The 12,267-nt window shown below is 45.0% G+C and overlaps 1 protein-coding gene across 15 annotated transcripts in view; it reads right to left on the reverse strand.

Annotated features, from left to right (window-relative positions):
- Positions 1-827: 827 nt before the first annotated feature.
- LOC105489812 (microtubule affinity regulating kinase 3) overlaps positions 828-12,267 on the reverse strand; it is a 119,306-nt gene continuing 107,866 nt past the window's right edge. For 8 of the 15 annotated variants that reach the window (XM_011754933.2, XM_011754936.2, XM_011754931.2 and 5 more), the window contains 3 exons: positions 6,031-6,057; positions 4,381-4,425; positions 828-1,307 (listed from right to left, as the gene is read on the reverse strand). In XM_011754933.2, the coding sequence (XP_011753235.2) occupies positions 962-1,307; positions 4,381-4,425; positions 6,031-6,057 (418 nt within the window). In that variant the 3' untranslated portion in view covers positions 828-961. The remainder of the gene's footprint in view (positions 1,308-4,380; positions 4,426-6,030; positions 6,058-12,267) is intronic. The other 7 variants (XM_011754938.2, XM_011754937.2, XM_011754932.2 and 4 more) reach the window with 3 other exon arrangements.

Here is a 12,267-nt window from a genome sequence, read left to right on the forward strand (position 1 = left end):
AACCATGTAGGTGTTGGACAAAAGCTGCAGGTCTGATTCATGTAGTGAATCACAAGAAAGGCAAAAAGAAATTTACATACTTCACAGAGAACCAACCCAGAACCGTCAAGACCTGGTGTTTCTCCATAGGGCTGAGCAACAACTCCCAGGGTTAAGCTGCAGCTGCTCTGGATTCCCTTCCTTCTTGGGTCACCATGAGGGCCGTCTTCTCCCTTTATTGCCTTGGGAGAAAAAATATGCTGGTAATCACAAAACATTGGGATCCCTGCTAAGGTCCACGTGACCCCAAACCTTCATACACATTCCTTTTGCTCAACTTGAGGGTGTGTTAAATACAGTATTAGGAGACAATGCAAGATTTTACTGAGAAAAAGTGAATTTTTAATTATCTTGTGAATCTACTTAGAAAAACACACACAAGCAATGTTCACAACTATAAATTTAAACCTTTTGCACTAAAAAAACACAAAACAACAAACACAAAACCACAGGCATGAACTGTAAACCTGTATTAACTATGAACTAGTCTTACGGTTAATTCTTGGCAGTAACTCAGTATTCTCCTCCCTGGCAAGTGTAATGTTTTAGCACCACATGATCTCCCGCAGAGGCACCAGTAATGACTGGCTGCAGTGCAGGGAGATGCTTTCATACACACCACTTCACACACATACTGTCCACTCTCACACCCACCCAGGCGGGAGGCACATGGAGATGGGGCCACACGCTGACTCTCAGGGCAACGGAAGTAGGGCAGGGGGCGCATAGGTTGCACATCTTTAATGTAGTGCATTCGTAGAAAAAAGGCCAGCTTTCGCTCCCAGGCGTGCTCTCGTCCTCAGACTTTAATATCATGATTTAGAAGATGCAGACGTTATTGCCTAAATATTATTCTATACATTTCCATCAGTGTTCAGGAAAACACTTTAATTGCTACTTAATTTACATCATAATTACTGGGTTACAGCTTTAGCTCATTGGCAATTTTGGAAGCAATATTTTTGAAGGCTATGGATGTCCCCGATATCCGCTTAAACCGGACCCCATTCAGAGACAGTCTTGGCAGCTTGCATACTTCCATTTCCCACTGCACGAGGTTCTCTGCGTGCCCATCACCGTGGACACAGAAGAGCAAGAAGCGCTCCCTCTGCTCATAGTCGCAGTTATTGGCATCCAACACTTTGCGGATTTCCCGCATCATGTCCCCGGGATCCATTGAACTAGTGGTTTTCATGCTCCAGGTGAAGCGTAGGGATCGAGGCTTTGCTTCTTTGTTTTCATCCTTTTGCTCAGCAGATACATTGCGACTGAAATGCACAGAGGCAGGTTTATTTTTAATCGTACAGGAAAATCAACCTCTTACACTTCAGCTAGTTCCTCATTCACATCTTCAATACAACACAACTAACGACTGACCTCCACATTTTCCTGCACAGACTCACAATTGTAACTAAATCTATTTTCGTCTATTTTCTTCCCCCACCCTCTAAAAGTCATAAGTCACACACAAAAAGATCTACCTGGCTGTAAAATCTTCACCAGCCACCTGTGCTTACTAAAATGAAGAAAGTAATTGGTTAAACAGAATCCTTGGAAATCAGGCAAAGGGGACAGCGTGCCCCACTCCTCCACTCAGGGCTCTGCAGGCCCAGCTCAGGGAGGGAGTTGGCAGCCAGTTCCTGCCCACCTCACCCATCCACCCTGGGCTGTCCCTCTCCTGCGACAGTTCCTTCAGATGTAAATCACTGTAACTGGCACTCAGGGTAACTGGAGACTCAACACCCGCAGTCTAAAATTGCTTTCTCTGTGAACGGCCCTAAGGCTGAACATGATGCTCTACCCACCTCATTGTCTTTCCTCTTCTCTGGTTTGTTAATTAAATGTCCAGTTATACAGTTAAAGCAAAAATCTTAGATGACACAATCTTACTACTGGAATAGATGGAAAAATGCAATGGGACACTTCTCTGTCTGTGGAGGACTGACACCACCCATGTGGATGCCCTGCGGATTCAGAATGTAAGCCTTGGTCTGGATGCCCAAGACGCAGCATGAGTATGGCCCAGGCCTGGGTCTCTAGGGACCACCATGGTTTACCGGCCATTCTTTGGCATTTAGTCATTATTGCCACAAGCCGTTATTTACATTCTCATGTGTGTATCTGGTGGCCTCAATTAAGACAGTGAGTGACTAGCACTCTTGGGAGTAAAACAGTCTATGTACCTCAAGTATACTCCATCCTATGGCCAACTAATCAGAGGTGAGGGGCTACAGTTTTTACATATGCACATAGCTCTCCGTGTCACCAGCCTGCTAGTGTTCAATTTGGTTCACATCCACCAATACTGATGAGAAGCTTCCTATGTATAAAATGCCACATTAGATACTAAATGGGTTACAAAGATAAGCAAAAGCTCTCAAACTAATCTGGAGCCAGGAAGACTGTAAGGTGAGGCAACAGTGGCAGCACAGGAAAGGCTGGCCATCCCCTAGAGGGCTGCAGAAGAGGTGGAGCCCACCTAGCAGTGTGACAGGAGAGTGTGACAGGCAGGATGAGACAAGCAGGAAATGGCACGGGTGGGAGTGGGCCTGCATCTGAGGAGAGCTATGAAGAGCCATGGGATTTCAACAAAATGCAATGAAGACAGGAAAGAGTTTTTGTTTTGAGTACAGGGGATCACAGCCAAAGGGGAGGTAGGAAAGTACAGGATGTGTCTGTGGCATAATAAAGTACACAGACTGAGTGGAACTGGAGGCACAGTGTCATCACCCCCACAACAGCTGGTGGCACTTAATGAGTACTTGTGGTGGTCAGGCCCCCACTTACTTGATGTCCATGTAGGCCCTATTATCTCACCTTCCTATTATGGGTGGGGAAACAAACCAGGATCTAGAGCCTGCTACTGGCTGGGATGGGCAGGCCTGGAGGGGGAATGCTGCCTGGCACTCACCCCAATGCTCCGCCTTGATGGGGCAGCGGAGCTGGGCTGCTGGGGCAGCCTGGACCACGCCACTCAGGGCCTCGCAGGGATGTGGCCGGGTGAAATAGTGAAGGTCACTGAAAGTTTTAATTCAGAGGTCATATGACCAGAAGTGGGCTTTTAAAAAGACCTAAAAGACAAATGGTGAATGAGGACCTGAAATAGCCTGCTGGTGACTGGCATAAAAAAGGGCAGAAGTGGAAGAGATCTAGAACTACGGACGCAGAGTCCTAAGATTACCTGGTGACTGCCCCCCCTGTAAATCCATGCAATGATAACTACACAAAATGGAAAAGCAAGGCCAGGCGCAGCAGCTCATGTCTGTCATCCCAGCACTTTGGAAGGTCAAGGTGGGAGGTTCACCTGAGCCTAGGAGTTTGAGACCAGCCTGGCCAACATGGCGAGACCCCCTCTCTACAAAAAAATACAAAAATTAGCCAGCATGGTGGTAGTGCCTGTGGTTCCAGATACTCAGGAGGCTGAGGTGGGAGGACTGCATAAGCCCAGGAGCCCAAGCTATGATCGTGCCACTACACTCCAGCCTGGGTGACAAAGCGAGACCCTGTCTCAGAAAAAAAAAAAAAAAAAAAAAAAAAAAAAAAAAAGAAAAGCAAAACACTCAACTATATAATCACCATTCTTAGAAGAAAACATAACTAGTTCGAAATATGGATATTCTTTTTTTTTTTTTTTTTTTTTTTTTTTTTTGAGACGGAGTCTCGCTGTGTCTCCCAGGCTGGAGTGCAGTGGCGTGATCTCGGCTCACTGCAAGCTCCGCCTCCCGGGTTCACGCCATTCTCCAGCCTCAGCCACCCAAGTAGCTGAGACTACAGGCGCCCGCCACCACGCCCGGCTAGTTTTTTGTATTTTTAGTAGAGACGGGGTTTCACCATGTTAGCCAGGATAGTCTCGATCTCCTGACCTCGTGATCCACCCGCCTCGGCCTCCCAAAGTGCTGGGATTACAGGCTTGAGCCACCGCGCCCGGCCCGAAATATGGATATTCTATTAAGTACTTTGCTTTTATTCCTTGTGAAGAGAACCATGTGAGGAGTCAGTGATTAACTGAGGGCTTATTTCTCTGAGCACTGCTACCCAACCCAGACCTCCAAAGGCTGTTAACGCCCAGGCAGGAAGGCTGAAGGCACTGCCATGCTTTTAACACAAACACAAATATAGAGCAGAGGCCAAGCTGGATCCGGACGGTGCTCATGGCAGGCTGGCGCCCCCCCGTGGCCACCCTCTCTACCTGATGCGAACCTCTAACTCCTACGGAGACAGCAGGAATACAGTAGAGATAGCAGGAATACAGTAGGGAACATTCAGAAGATAGTGTTGCCTCTGCCACAGAAATGAAGTAAACATCTGGAAAAAATTTTAAGTAAAAATCATTTCCCTCACCTTGAGCCCTCATATCTCCCGTTCCTCTCATATTCAGTTGGAAGTCTCAATGAACAGAATGTAGAAGCAGAGAGAAGAGGGAAAGAGAAAAGAAATCTTACATGCCAGTACATGACCACCAATACCAACACCAACACCATAAAATAAACAAAGCCAAAACACGTTTTAGTCACCAGCAGAGCTTATGAAAACTCTTCCTCTCATTTGACTGAGCCAGCGCTACCTTCTTCCACAAGGCTGCAGGGGTGTGCACAGGGGCCAGCTCCATGCTGCACACTGCATACATCACACACATCGCACGCCACACTGCTACACACAGGACACACTGCTGCACACACTGCACACCACACACGCACAGCAGGCACTCCTGCTGGCTCTTCACCCTGAGAATGCTCGGCCTCAGAATGGGGTTATTCTCACTTTCTAACTGCTCCCCATAGTATAATGGGTTTCCAATTAAAAGCCAATAAGGCTATCAGCTGGATTCTACATTCAGTTATTACCTGTTCTGTCCAAGGAAAAATCAGACAAGTGGGAAGTTCAATTAAAAAAATAATAATAGAATGGAACCGCCAACAGGAAGAAAGTGTTTTTCCCACAGTTTTGACCCGCAGCTTGGCCTTCTGGTGACTTGAGAGGCACAGGTACAACGTAGCCCTTCATGAAAGATTTCCTGCCTCATGTGTGCATTAAGAAAGCAACATTTTTGGTCTCTTGACCTAGGGGTCTCACTCCCCTAGGCCGCAGCACAGTGGCATGATCATGGCTCACTGCAACCTTGACCTCCCAAGGCTCAGGTGATCCTCCTGCCTCAGCCTCCTGAGTAGCTGGGACCACAGATGTGTGCCACCACACCCGGCTAATTTTTGTATTATTTGTAGAGGCGGGGTTCTGCCATATTGTCCAGGATGGCCTCGAACTCCTGGGCTCAAGTGATCCGCCTGCCTATGCCTCCCAAAGTGCTGGGAGTACAGGCATAAGCCACCACGCCTGGCCTAAAAACTATTAATAAAATCAGAACACCACTTTCTGCAGTGCTTTAAGTAAAAATAATGAGATACTCTTTCGTCAGTGGTTGCTGGAAAGTGGCTTTCAACTCTGAAAAAATTAAAACATTTCTGCTACGCAGCTGTTCACATTTTAATTTCTGAAAAAGCCAAATCAAATGAGGCTGCAGCTTTGAATTTTATGATTGTTTTCTGTATTAGCTAATTTTCCTGTCACTTTAAAGCCTTTTGCTAATTCAATCCTCAGTGAAATAAAAATAACACAATTACCACTTACCTTTTGCATGCCTGTGGATAATCATTAATTGTACATTAACATTACTGAGCATCTCATTCTTCAAACAGGAGCATGCTAAGTGTTATTAGTATGAAGACAGAATTATTTGGATGCTAAATAATTCTACCAAAGAAAGAAAATACACAGAGCATGCATCAGCCTTTTGTTGCATGGGTGCCCTTTAAAATGCCTGACAGAGTTAATCTATTTCTTTTCAGTTTCCTTTCAAGGAATTAAGTATTTAGTTATCAGCAGAAAGTTTAGTTTATAAGGAAAAAACAGGGCCGGAAAGCCAAACCTAATGTTAATTGCAGGAGCCATTTGGGAGTGAGGATTGAAAAATAAATGTGTATATATAAATCCTACCTTTTGATAAACCTGAATGACATGTTTCTAAAAGGAATTAAGTAAAAAAAAAAAAAAAAAATTAACAAAAATAACTCACATAAATTAAACAGAAAATCTAATCAATTACAGAGAGAGAGAAAAAAACAAAGCAGGGTTCCTTCTCTGGCCAATCAACAAAGAAATGCTGACATTTGTTGAAAAAGTAAAATTACTACAAGTAATTAAATGAGTATGTGATCTTTTAATACATCAAAAAAAAAAAAGTAAGAAAAAGTTTAGCAGTAAATATTGACATTAGCTGTAATTAAAAGCTCTTCAGATGGATACACTGTTTTTTTTGTTTTTGTTTTTAAAGATAAAGAGTCTTGCTCTGTCACAGTGCAGTGGTGCAATCTCGGCTCAATGCAACCTGTGTCTCCTGGGTTCAAGCAATTATTGTGCCTCAGTCTCCTGAGTAGCTGGAATCACAAGCGCATGCCACCACGCCCAGTTAATTTCTATATTTTCAGTAGAGATGGGGTTTTGCCATGTTGGTCAGTCTGGTCTCAAACTCCTGGCCTTAAGTGATCTGCCCACCTCAGCCTCCCAGAGTGCTGGGATTACAGGCGTGAGCCACTGCACTGGCCAGATACACTTTGTAAGATAAAATTTATGTCTTATGTTAAAGAAGTGACAAGTAATTTGCAATATACTAGTAATAAAACATTTTTCAATTTTCTTCAGAATACCTTATGAAAAAAAATCTTGCCTTCTTATACACAAACATTAAAAACTTCATTATAAAATATTTAACCACTAAGAAAAAATCATTACTTCTTTCAGGAAGATGAAACAAACATTAACACATTATTTGTTACAGTGGTATGACATAAATCACGTTTTAAGAAAAAAATAGGTGACTGGGATTTAAACTAAAGTAGACTTTTCAGTCTTACATCTCAAAATGAATAAAAACTAAGTGGTAAGACAACAGTATGAATTTTACTTTTATGTAATAAACAGGAAGAATTCTATTTAAAAGGGGTAGCTCTGTTCATTAAAAAAATTTAAGGAGATGTGCAGGATGTGCTGAAAATAATCTGACAAAATATTTTTCAAACTACGAATGACGTTTTTATGATCAATGCGATCAGCTTCCCTGGGCAAAAATAGGCTGAGTTTGCTAATTTCTATTTGTAAAACCCAGTTCTGTAACTGGACATACCAGGCACTCATCTATATCTGCTGAATGACTGAATTAATGAAATCCTTGGTTGGGATAACTTTGGCATTGCTTCAGGTATTAATTTACCAATTAAAAAAAAGTCTGGCCGGGCGCGGTGGCTCACACCTGTAACCCCAGCACTTTGGGATGCCGAGGCGGGTGGATCATGAGGTCAGGAGATCGAGACCATCCTGGCTAACAGGGTGAAACCCGGTCTCTATTAAACACATAAAAAAAATTAGCCGGGCGAGGTGGCGGGCGCCTGTAGTTCCAGCTACTTGGGAGGCTGAGGCAGGAGAATGGCGTGAATCCGGGAGGCGGAGGTTGCAGTGAGCTGAGATCGCGCCACTGCACTCCAGCCTGGGCGACAAAGTGAGACTCTGTCTCAAAAAAAAAAAAAAAAAAAGTCTAACTACTATAAATAACTGCCAATCACTTCATAATCAGATCAGTGGTATACAGCAGGGTCATCAACAGTACAATCATGCATGTGAAAATCTTTAATATATACTGCCTAAATATAAGGCAATATTATCCAAAATATTTTGGTTGAAAACGATTAAAAGGTCTTTAAGATATATTTGTTATTTCCTAATTTTCTTTTATTTTAAAATATTTATTTATTTATTTAGAGACAAGGTCTTGCTCAATCACCCAGGCTGGAGTACAATGGTGTGATCATAGCTCACTGTAACCTCAAACTCCTGGGTTCCAGCAATCCTCCTGCCTCAGCCTCTCAAGTAGCTGGGACTACAGGCATGTGCTACCACTCCTGGCTAATTAAAAAATGTTTTTGTAGAGATGGGGATCTCATTATGTTGCCCAGGTCAGTCTTGAACTCCTGGCCTCAAATGATCCTCCTGCCTCACTTTCCCCCAAAGTGCTAGGATTACAGGCATGAGCTATGCACAGTGCCTGGCCCATTTCCCAATTTTTTTTTTCTTTTTATTAAAAAAATAAAAGGCCGCTTGTGGTGGCTCATGCCTGTAATCCCAGCACTTTGGGAGGCCAAGGCAGGCAGATCACTCGAGGTCAGGAGTTTGTGACCAGCCTGGCCAACATGGTGAAACCCTGTCTATACTAAAAATACAAAAATTAGCTGGGCGTGGTGGCATGCACCTGTAGTCCCAGCTACTTGGGAGGCTGAGGCAGGATAATCACTTGAACCCAGGAGGCGGACACTGCAGTGAGCCGAGATCTTGCCATTGCACTCCAGCCTGGGCAACAGAGCGAGACTCCATCTCAAAAAAAAAAAAAAAAAGTAGAGGTGGGGTCTCATTATGTTGCCCAGGCTGGTCTTGAACTCCTGGGCTCAAGTGATCCACCTGGCTCAGCCTCTCAAAGTGCTGGGATTATAGGCGTGAGCCATGGTGTCTGCCCGTTTCCTAATCTTCCACTAGGAAAAATTAGGGTTACTGGTCAATTACTATATGAGTGCTTTTCTTTTTTTTTTTTTTTTTGAGACGGAGTCTCGCTCTGTCGCCCAGACTGGAGTGCAGTGGCGCGATCTCGGCTCACTGCAAGCTCCGCCTCCCGGGTTCACGCCATTCTCCTGCCTCAGCCTCCGGAGTAGCTGGGACTACAGGCGCCCGCCACCATGCCCGGCTAATTTCTTTTTGTAGTTTTAGTAGAGACGGGGTTTCACCATGTTAGCCAGGATAGTCTCGATCTCCTGACCTCGTGATCCGCCCGCCTCGGCCTCCCAAAGTGCTGGGATTACAGGCTTGAGCCACCGCGCCCGGCCATGAGTGCTTTTCTTAACCTTTCCTCCTACAATCCCCTGAGGTATAAAGAGGAAGGAGGAAGCTGCAGGAGGAGGTCTTCACACTGCCCATGGCAACATGGATCAACCTGAGGGCAGAGGCACTTGCGTGTGCCTGGCTGTTCTGCCTGCAGGGTATGGGTGACTCTTGAAGTCTCTGAGCAAGGCCAGGCCTGATCCCAAGGGGAGAGAATTTTGCTCCTGACTACAAAGGGCCCATAGCTCTCCAAAGCCATGTACTCTCCAAGCAGAGTGCAGGCTTCCTGACTCCAGCCCTCTCCAGACCTGGCCATACCAGGTCTCCCTTGCAGCATCTAAGTGCAAACACCTCAGTCTTCCAGGCAATGCAATTTTAATCCTAGCAATTATTGCTAAAGGAGGATAAGAACTTTCAACCACTCTAGCAAGGATTTTGTTTTTAAGAACAAACTGTCAACAGTTGATTAAGTATAGCACTAAGGTAGACAACAGACCTCAGTTAATAAACTTTAACAAGATAGGATAAAAGACTATCTTTCAGCAAAAATTTGGGGGTGGAAATAGCCTGGAAATTGTAAATCAGATGACCACTAGAATTTTTTTTTTTTTTTTTTGAGACAGAGTCTCGCTCTGTCGCCCAGGCTGGAGTGCAGTGGCGCGATCTCGGCTCACTGCAAGCTCCGCCTCCCGGGTTTACGCCATTCTCCTGCCTCAGCCTCCCGAGTAGCTGGGACTACAGGCGCCCGCCACCTCGCCCGGCTAATTTTTTTGTATTTTTAGTAGAGACGGGGTTTCATTGTGTTAGCCAGGATGGTCTCGATCTCCTGACCTCGTGATCCGCCCGTCTCGGCCTCCCAAAGTGCTGGGATTACAGGCTTGAGCCACCGCGCCCGGCCTAGAATTTTTTTTAAACAACAAGCCTGAGTCTCCAATTTTAATTCAAATATACAAAATAAGTGTAATGCAACTGTCATGCCTGCAACTGTTTTTTCTAAGGGGAGCACAGTGCAGTGGCTAAAAGGGCAGAGTCTGGTCAGACAGACCTGGCTCAGCCTGATACTTTCTTTTTTTTTTTTTTTTTTTTTTTTGAGACGGAGTGTCACTCTGTCTCCCAGGCTGGAGTGCAATGGTGTGATCTTGGCTCTCTGCAACCTATGCCTCCTGAGTTCAAGCCATCCTCTTGCCTCACCCTCCCAAATAGCTGGAATTATAAGTGTGCGCCACAACATCAGGCTAATTTTTGTATTTTTAGTAGAAAGGGGGTTTCACCATGTTGGCCAGGCTGGTCTTGAACTCCTGACCTTGAGTGATCTACCTGCCTTGGCCTCCCAAAGTGCTGGGATTACAGGCGTGAGCCACTGCACCAGGCCCTGATACTTTTAAAAATATGTGCCTTAATCTCTCCGAACTTTACCTTCAGTTTCTTTTATAAAATGGGGTGGACTATGGAGATTAGAGTGTGTGTGTGCACACTGGTACATGTGTATAATAAATATACTCATTTCACACATATAAACGTGTGTATGTATGATACACACTCATACATAAAATATGCATATATATAATATACATACGTATTTATATGTATAAAATGAATATGACTGTATCTATGTATACAGACATCTACCTTTGCACACAATAAGCATTCAAATAATGGTAGCTTTGACTGGGCACGGTGGATCACTGAGGTCAGCAGTTCAAGACCAGCCCGGCCAATATGATAAAACCGGGTCTCTAAAAATACAAAAATTAGTTGGGTGTGATGGTGGGCGCCTGTAGTCCCAGCCACTCGGCTTGGTAAGCTGAGGCACAAGAATCACTTGAACCTGGAAAGCGGAGGTTGCAGTGAGCTGAGATCACGCCACTGCACTCCAGCCTGGGCGATACAGTGAGACTCTGTGGAAAAAAAAAAAAAAAAAAAAAAAAAGAGGTAGCTGATATTTTTATCAATGATAATCTTGTTTCCTTTTTTCCATTATATACATGTAATAAAATCAATGCTAGTCTTTTTTTTTTTTTTTTTTTTTTGAGACAGAGTTTCACTGTTGTTGCCCAGGCTGGAGTGCTATGGCGTGATCTTGGCTCACCCCAACCTCTGCCTCCCTGGTTCAAGCGATTCTCCTGCCTCAGTCTCCCTGGGATTACAGGCATGTGCCACCATGCCCGTATACATACTTATTTTGTATTTTTAGTAGAGACTGGGTTTCTCCATGTTGGCTAGGATGGTCTCAAACTCCCAACCTCAGGTGATCCACCTGCCTCGGCCTCCCAAAATGCTGGCATTATGGGCATGAGCCACTGTGCCCAGCCCAGCCAATCAATGCTAGTCTTTTTTCTTTTTTTTTTTTGAGACAGAGTCTCGCTCTGTCGTCACCCAGGCTGGAGGGCAGTGGTGTGATCTTGGCTCAATGCAACCTCCACCTCCCAGGTTCAAGCAATTCTCCTGCCTCAGCCTCCAGAGTAGCTGGGACTACAGACACGCGTGCCACCACCCCTGGCTAATTTTTGTATTTTTAGTAGAGATGGGGTTTTGCCATGTTGGTCAGGCCTGTCTCAAACTCCTGACCCCAGGTGATCCACCCGCCTTGGCCTCCCAAAGTGCTGAGACTACAGGCATGAGCCACCCAGCCTAGCCCAATACTAGTCTTCAAATGACTGAAAAAGTGTATGAAGAAGACAAAAAAACTCTTTTTTTTTTTTTTTTTTTTGAGACGGAGTCTTGCTTTATCACTCAGGCTGGAGTGCAGTGGTATGATCTCGGCTCACTGCAGTCCCTGCCTCCCGGATTCAAGCAATTCTCCTGTCTCAGCCTCCTGGGTAGCTGGGAATCCAGGTGCCCACCACCATGTCTGGCTAATTTTTGTATTTTTAGTAGAGACAGGGTTTTACCATATTGGTCAGGCTGGTCTCTAACTCCTGACCTCAGGAGATCTACCCGCCTCGGCCTCCCAAAGTGCTGGGATTACAAGCGTGAGTCACCATGGCTGACCAGGAAGGAATGATTTATTCTGGGAGTCAAAAGACTCTTCTCAGAATGAACTCACTGTCTCTTTTGCTGGCTGGTCATGAATGGGTGCCCCAAACCTGGCAAAGCTCTTTGACTCATTCTGTTTTGCCCAGTCTAAAATGAGGTGGCTTAATAAAGGGGCTAAGAAGTGAGTAAGAGGGTAAATAGAAACCTTCTGGGCTGGGTGTGGTGGCTCACGCCTGTAATCCCAGCATTTGGGAGGCTGAGGCAGGTGGATCACGAAGTCAGGAGTTCGAGACTAGCCTGACCAACACAGTGAAACCCTGTCTCTACTAAAAATAC

The sequence above is a fragment of the Macaca nemestrina genome, chromosome 7 (genome assembly GCF_043159975.1).
Source record: "Macaca nemestrina isolate mMacNem1 chromosome 7, mMacNem.hap1, whole genome shotgun sequence".
Classification (NCBI taxonomy): Eukaryota; Metazoa; Chordata; class Mammalia; order Primates; family Cercopithecidae; genus Macaca; species Macaca nemestrina.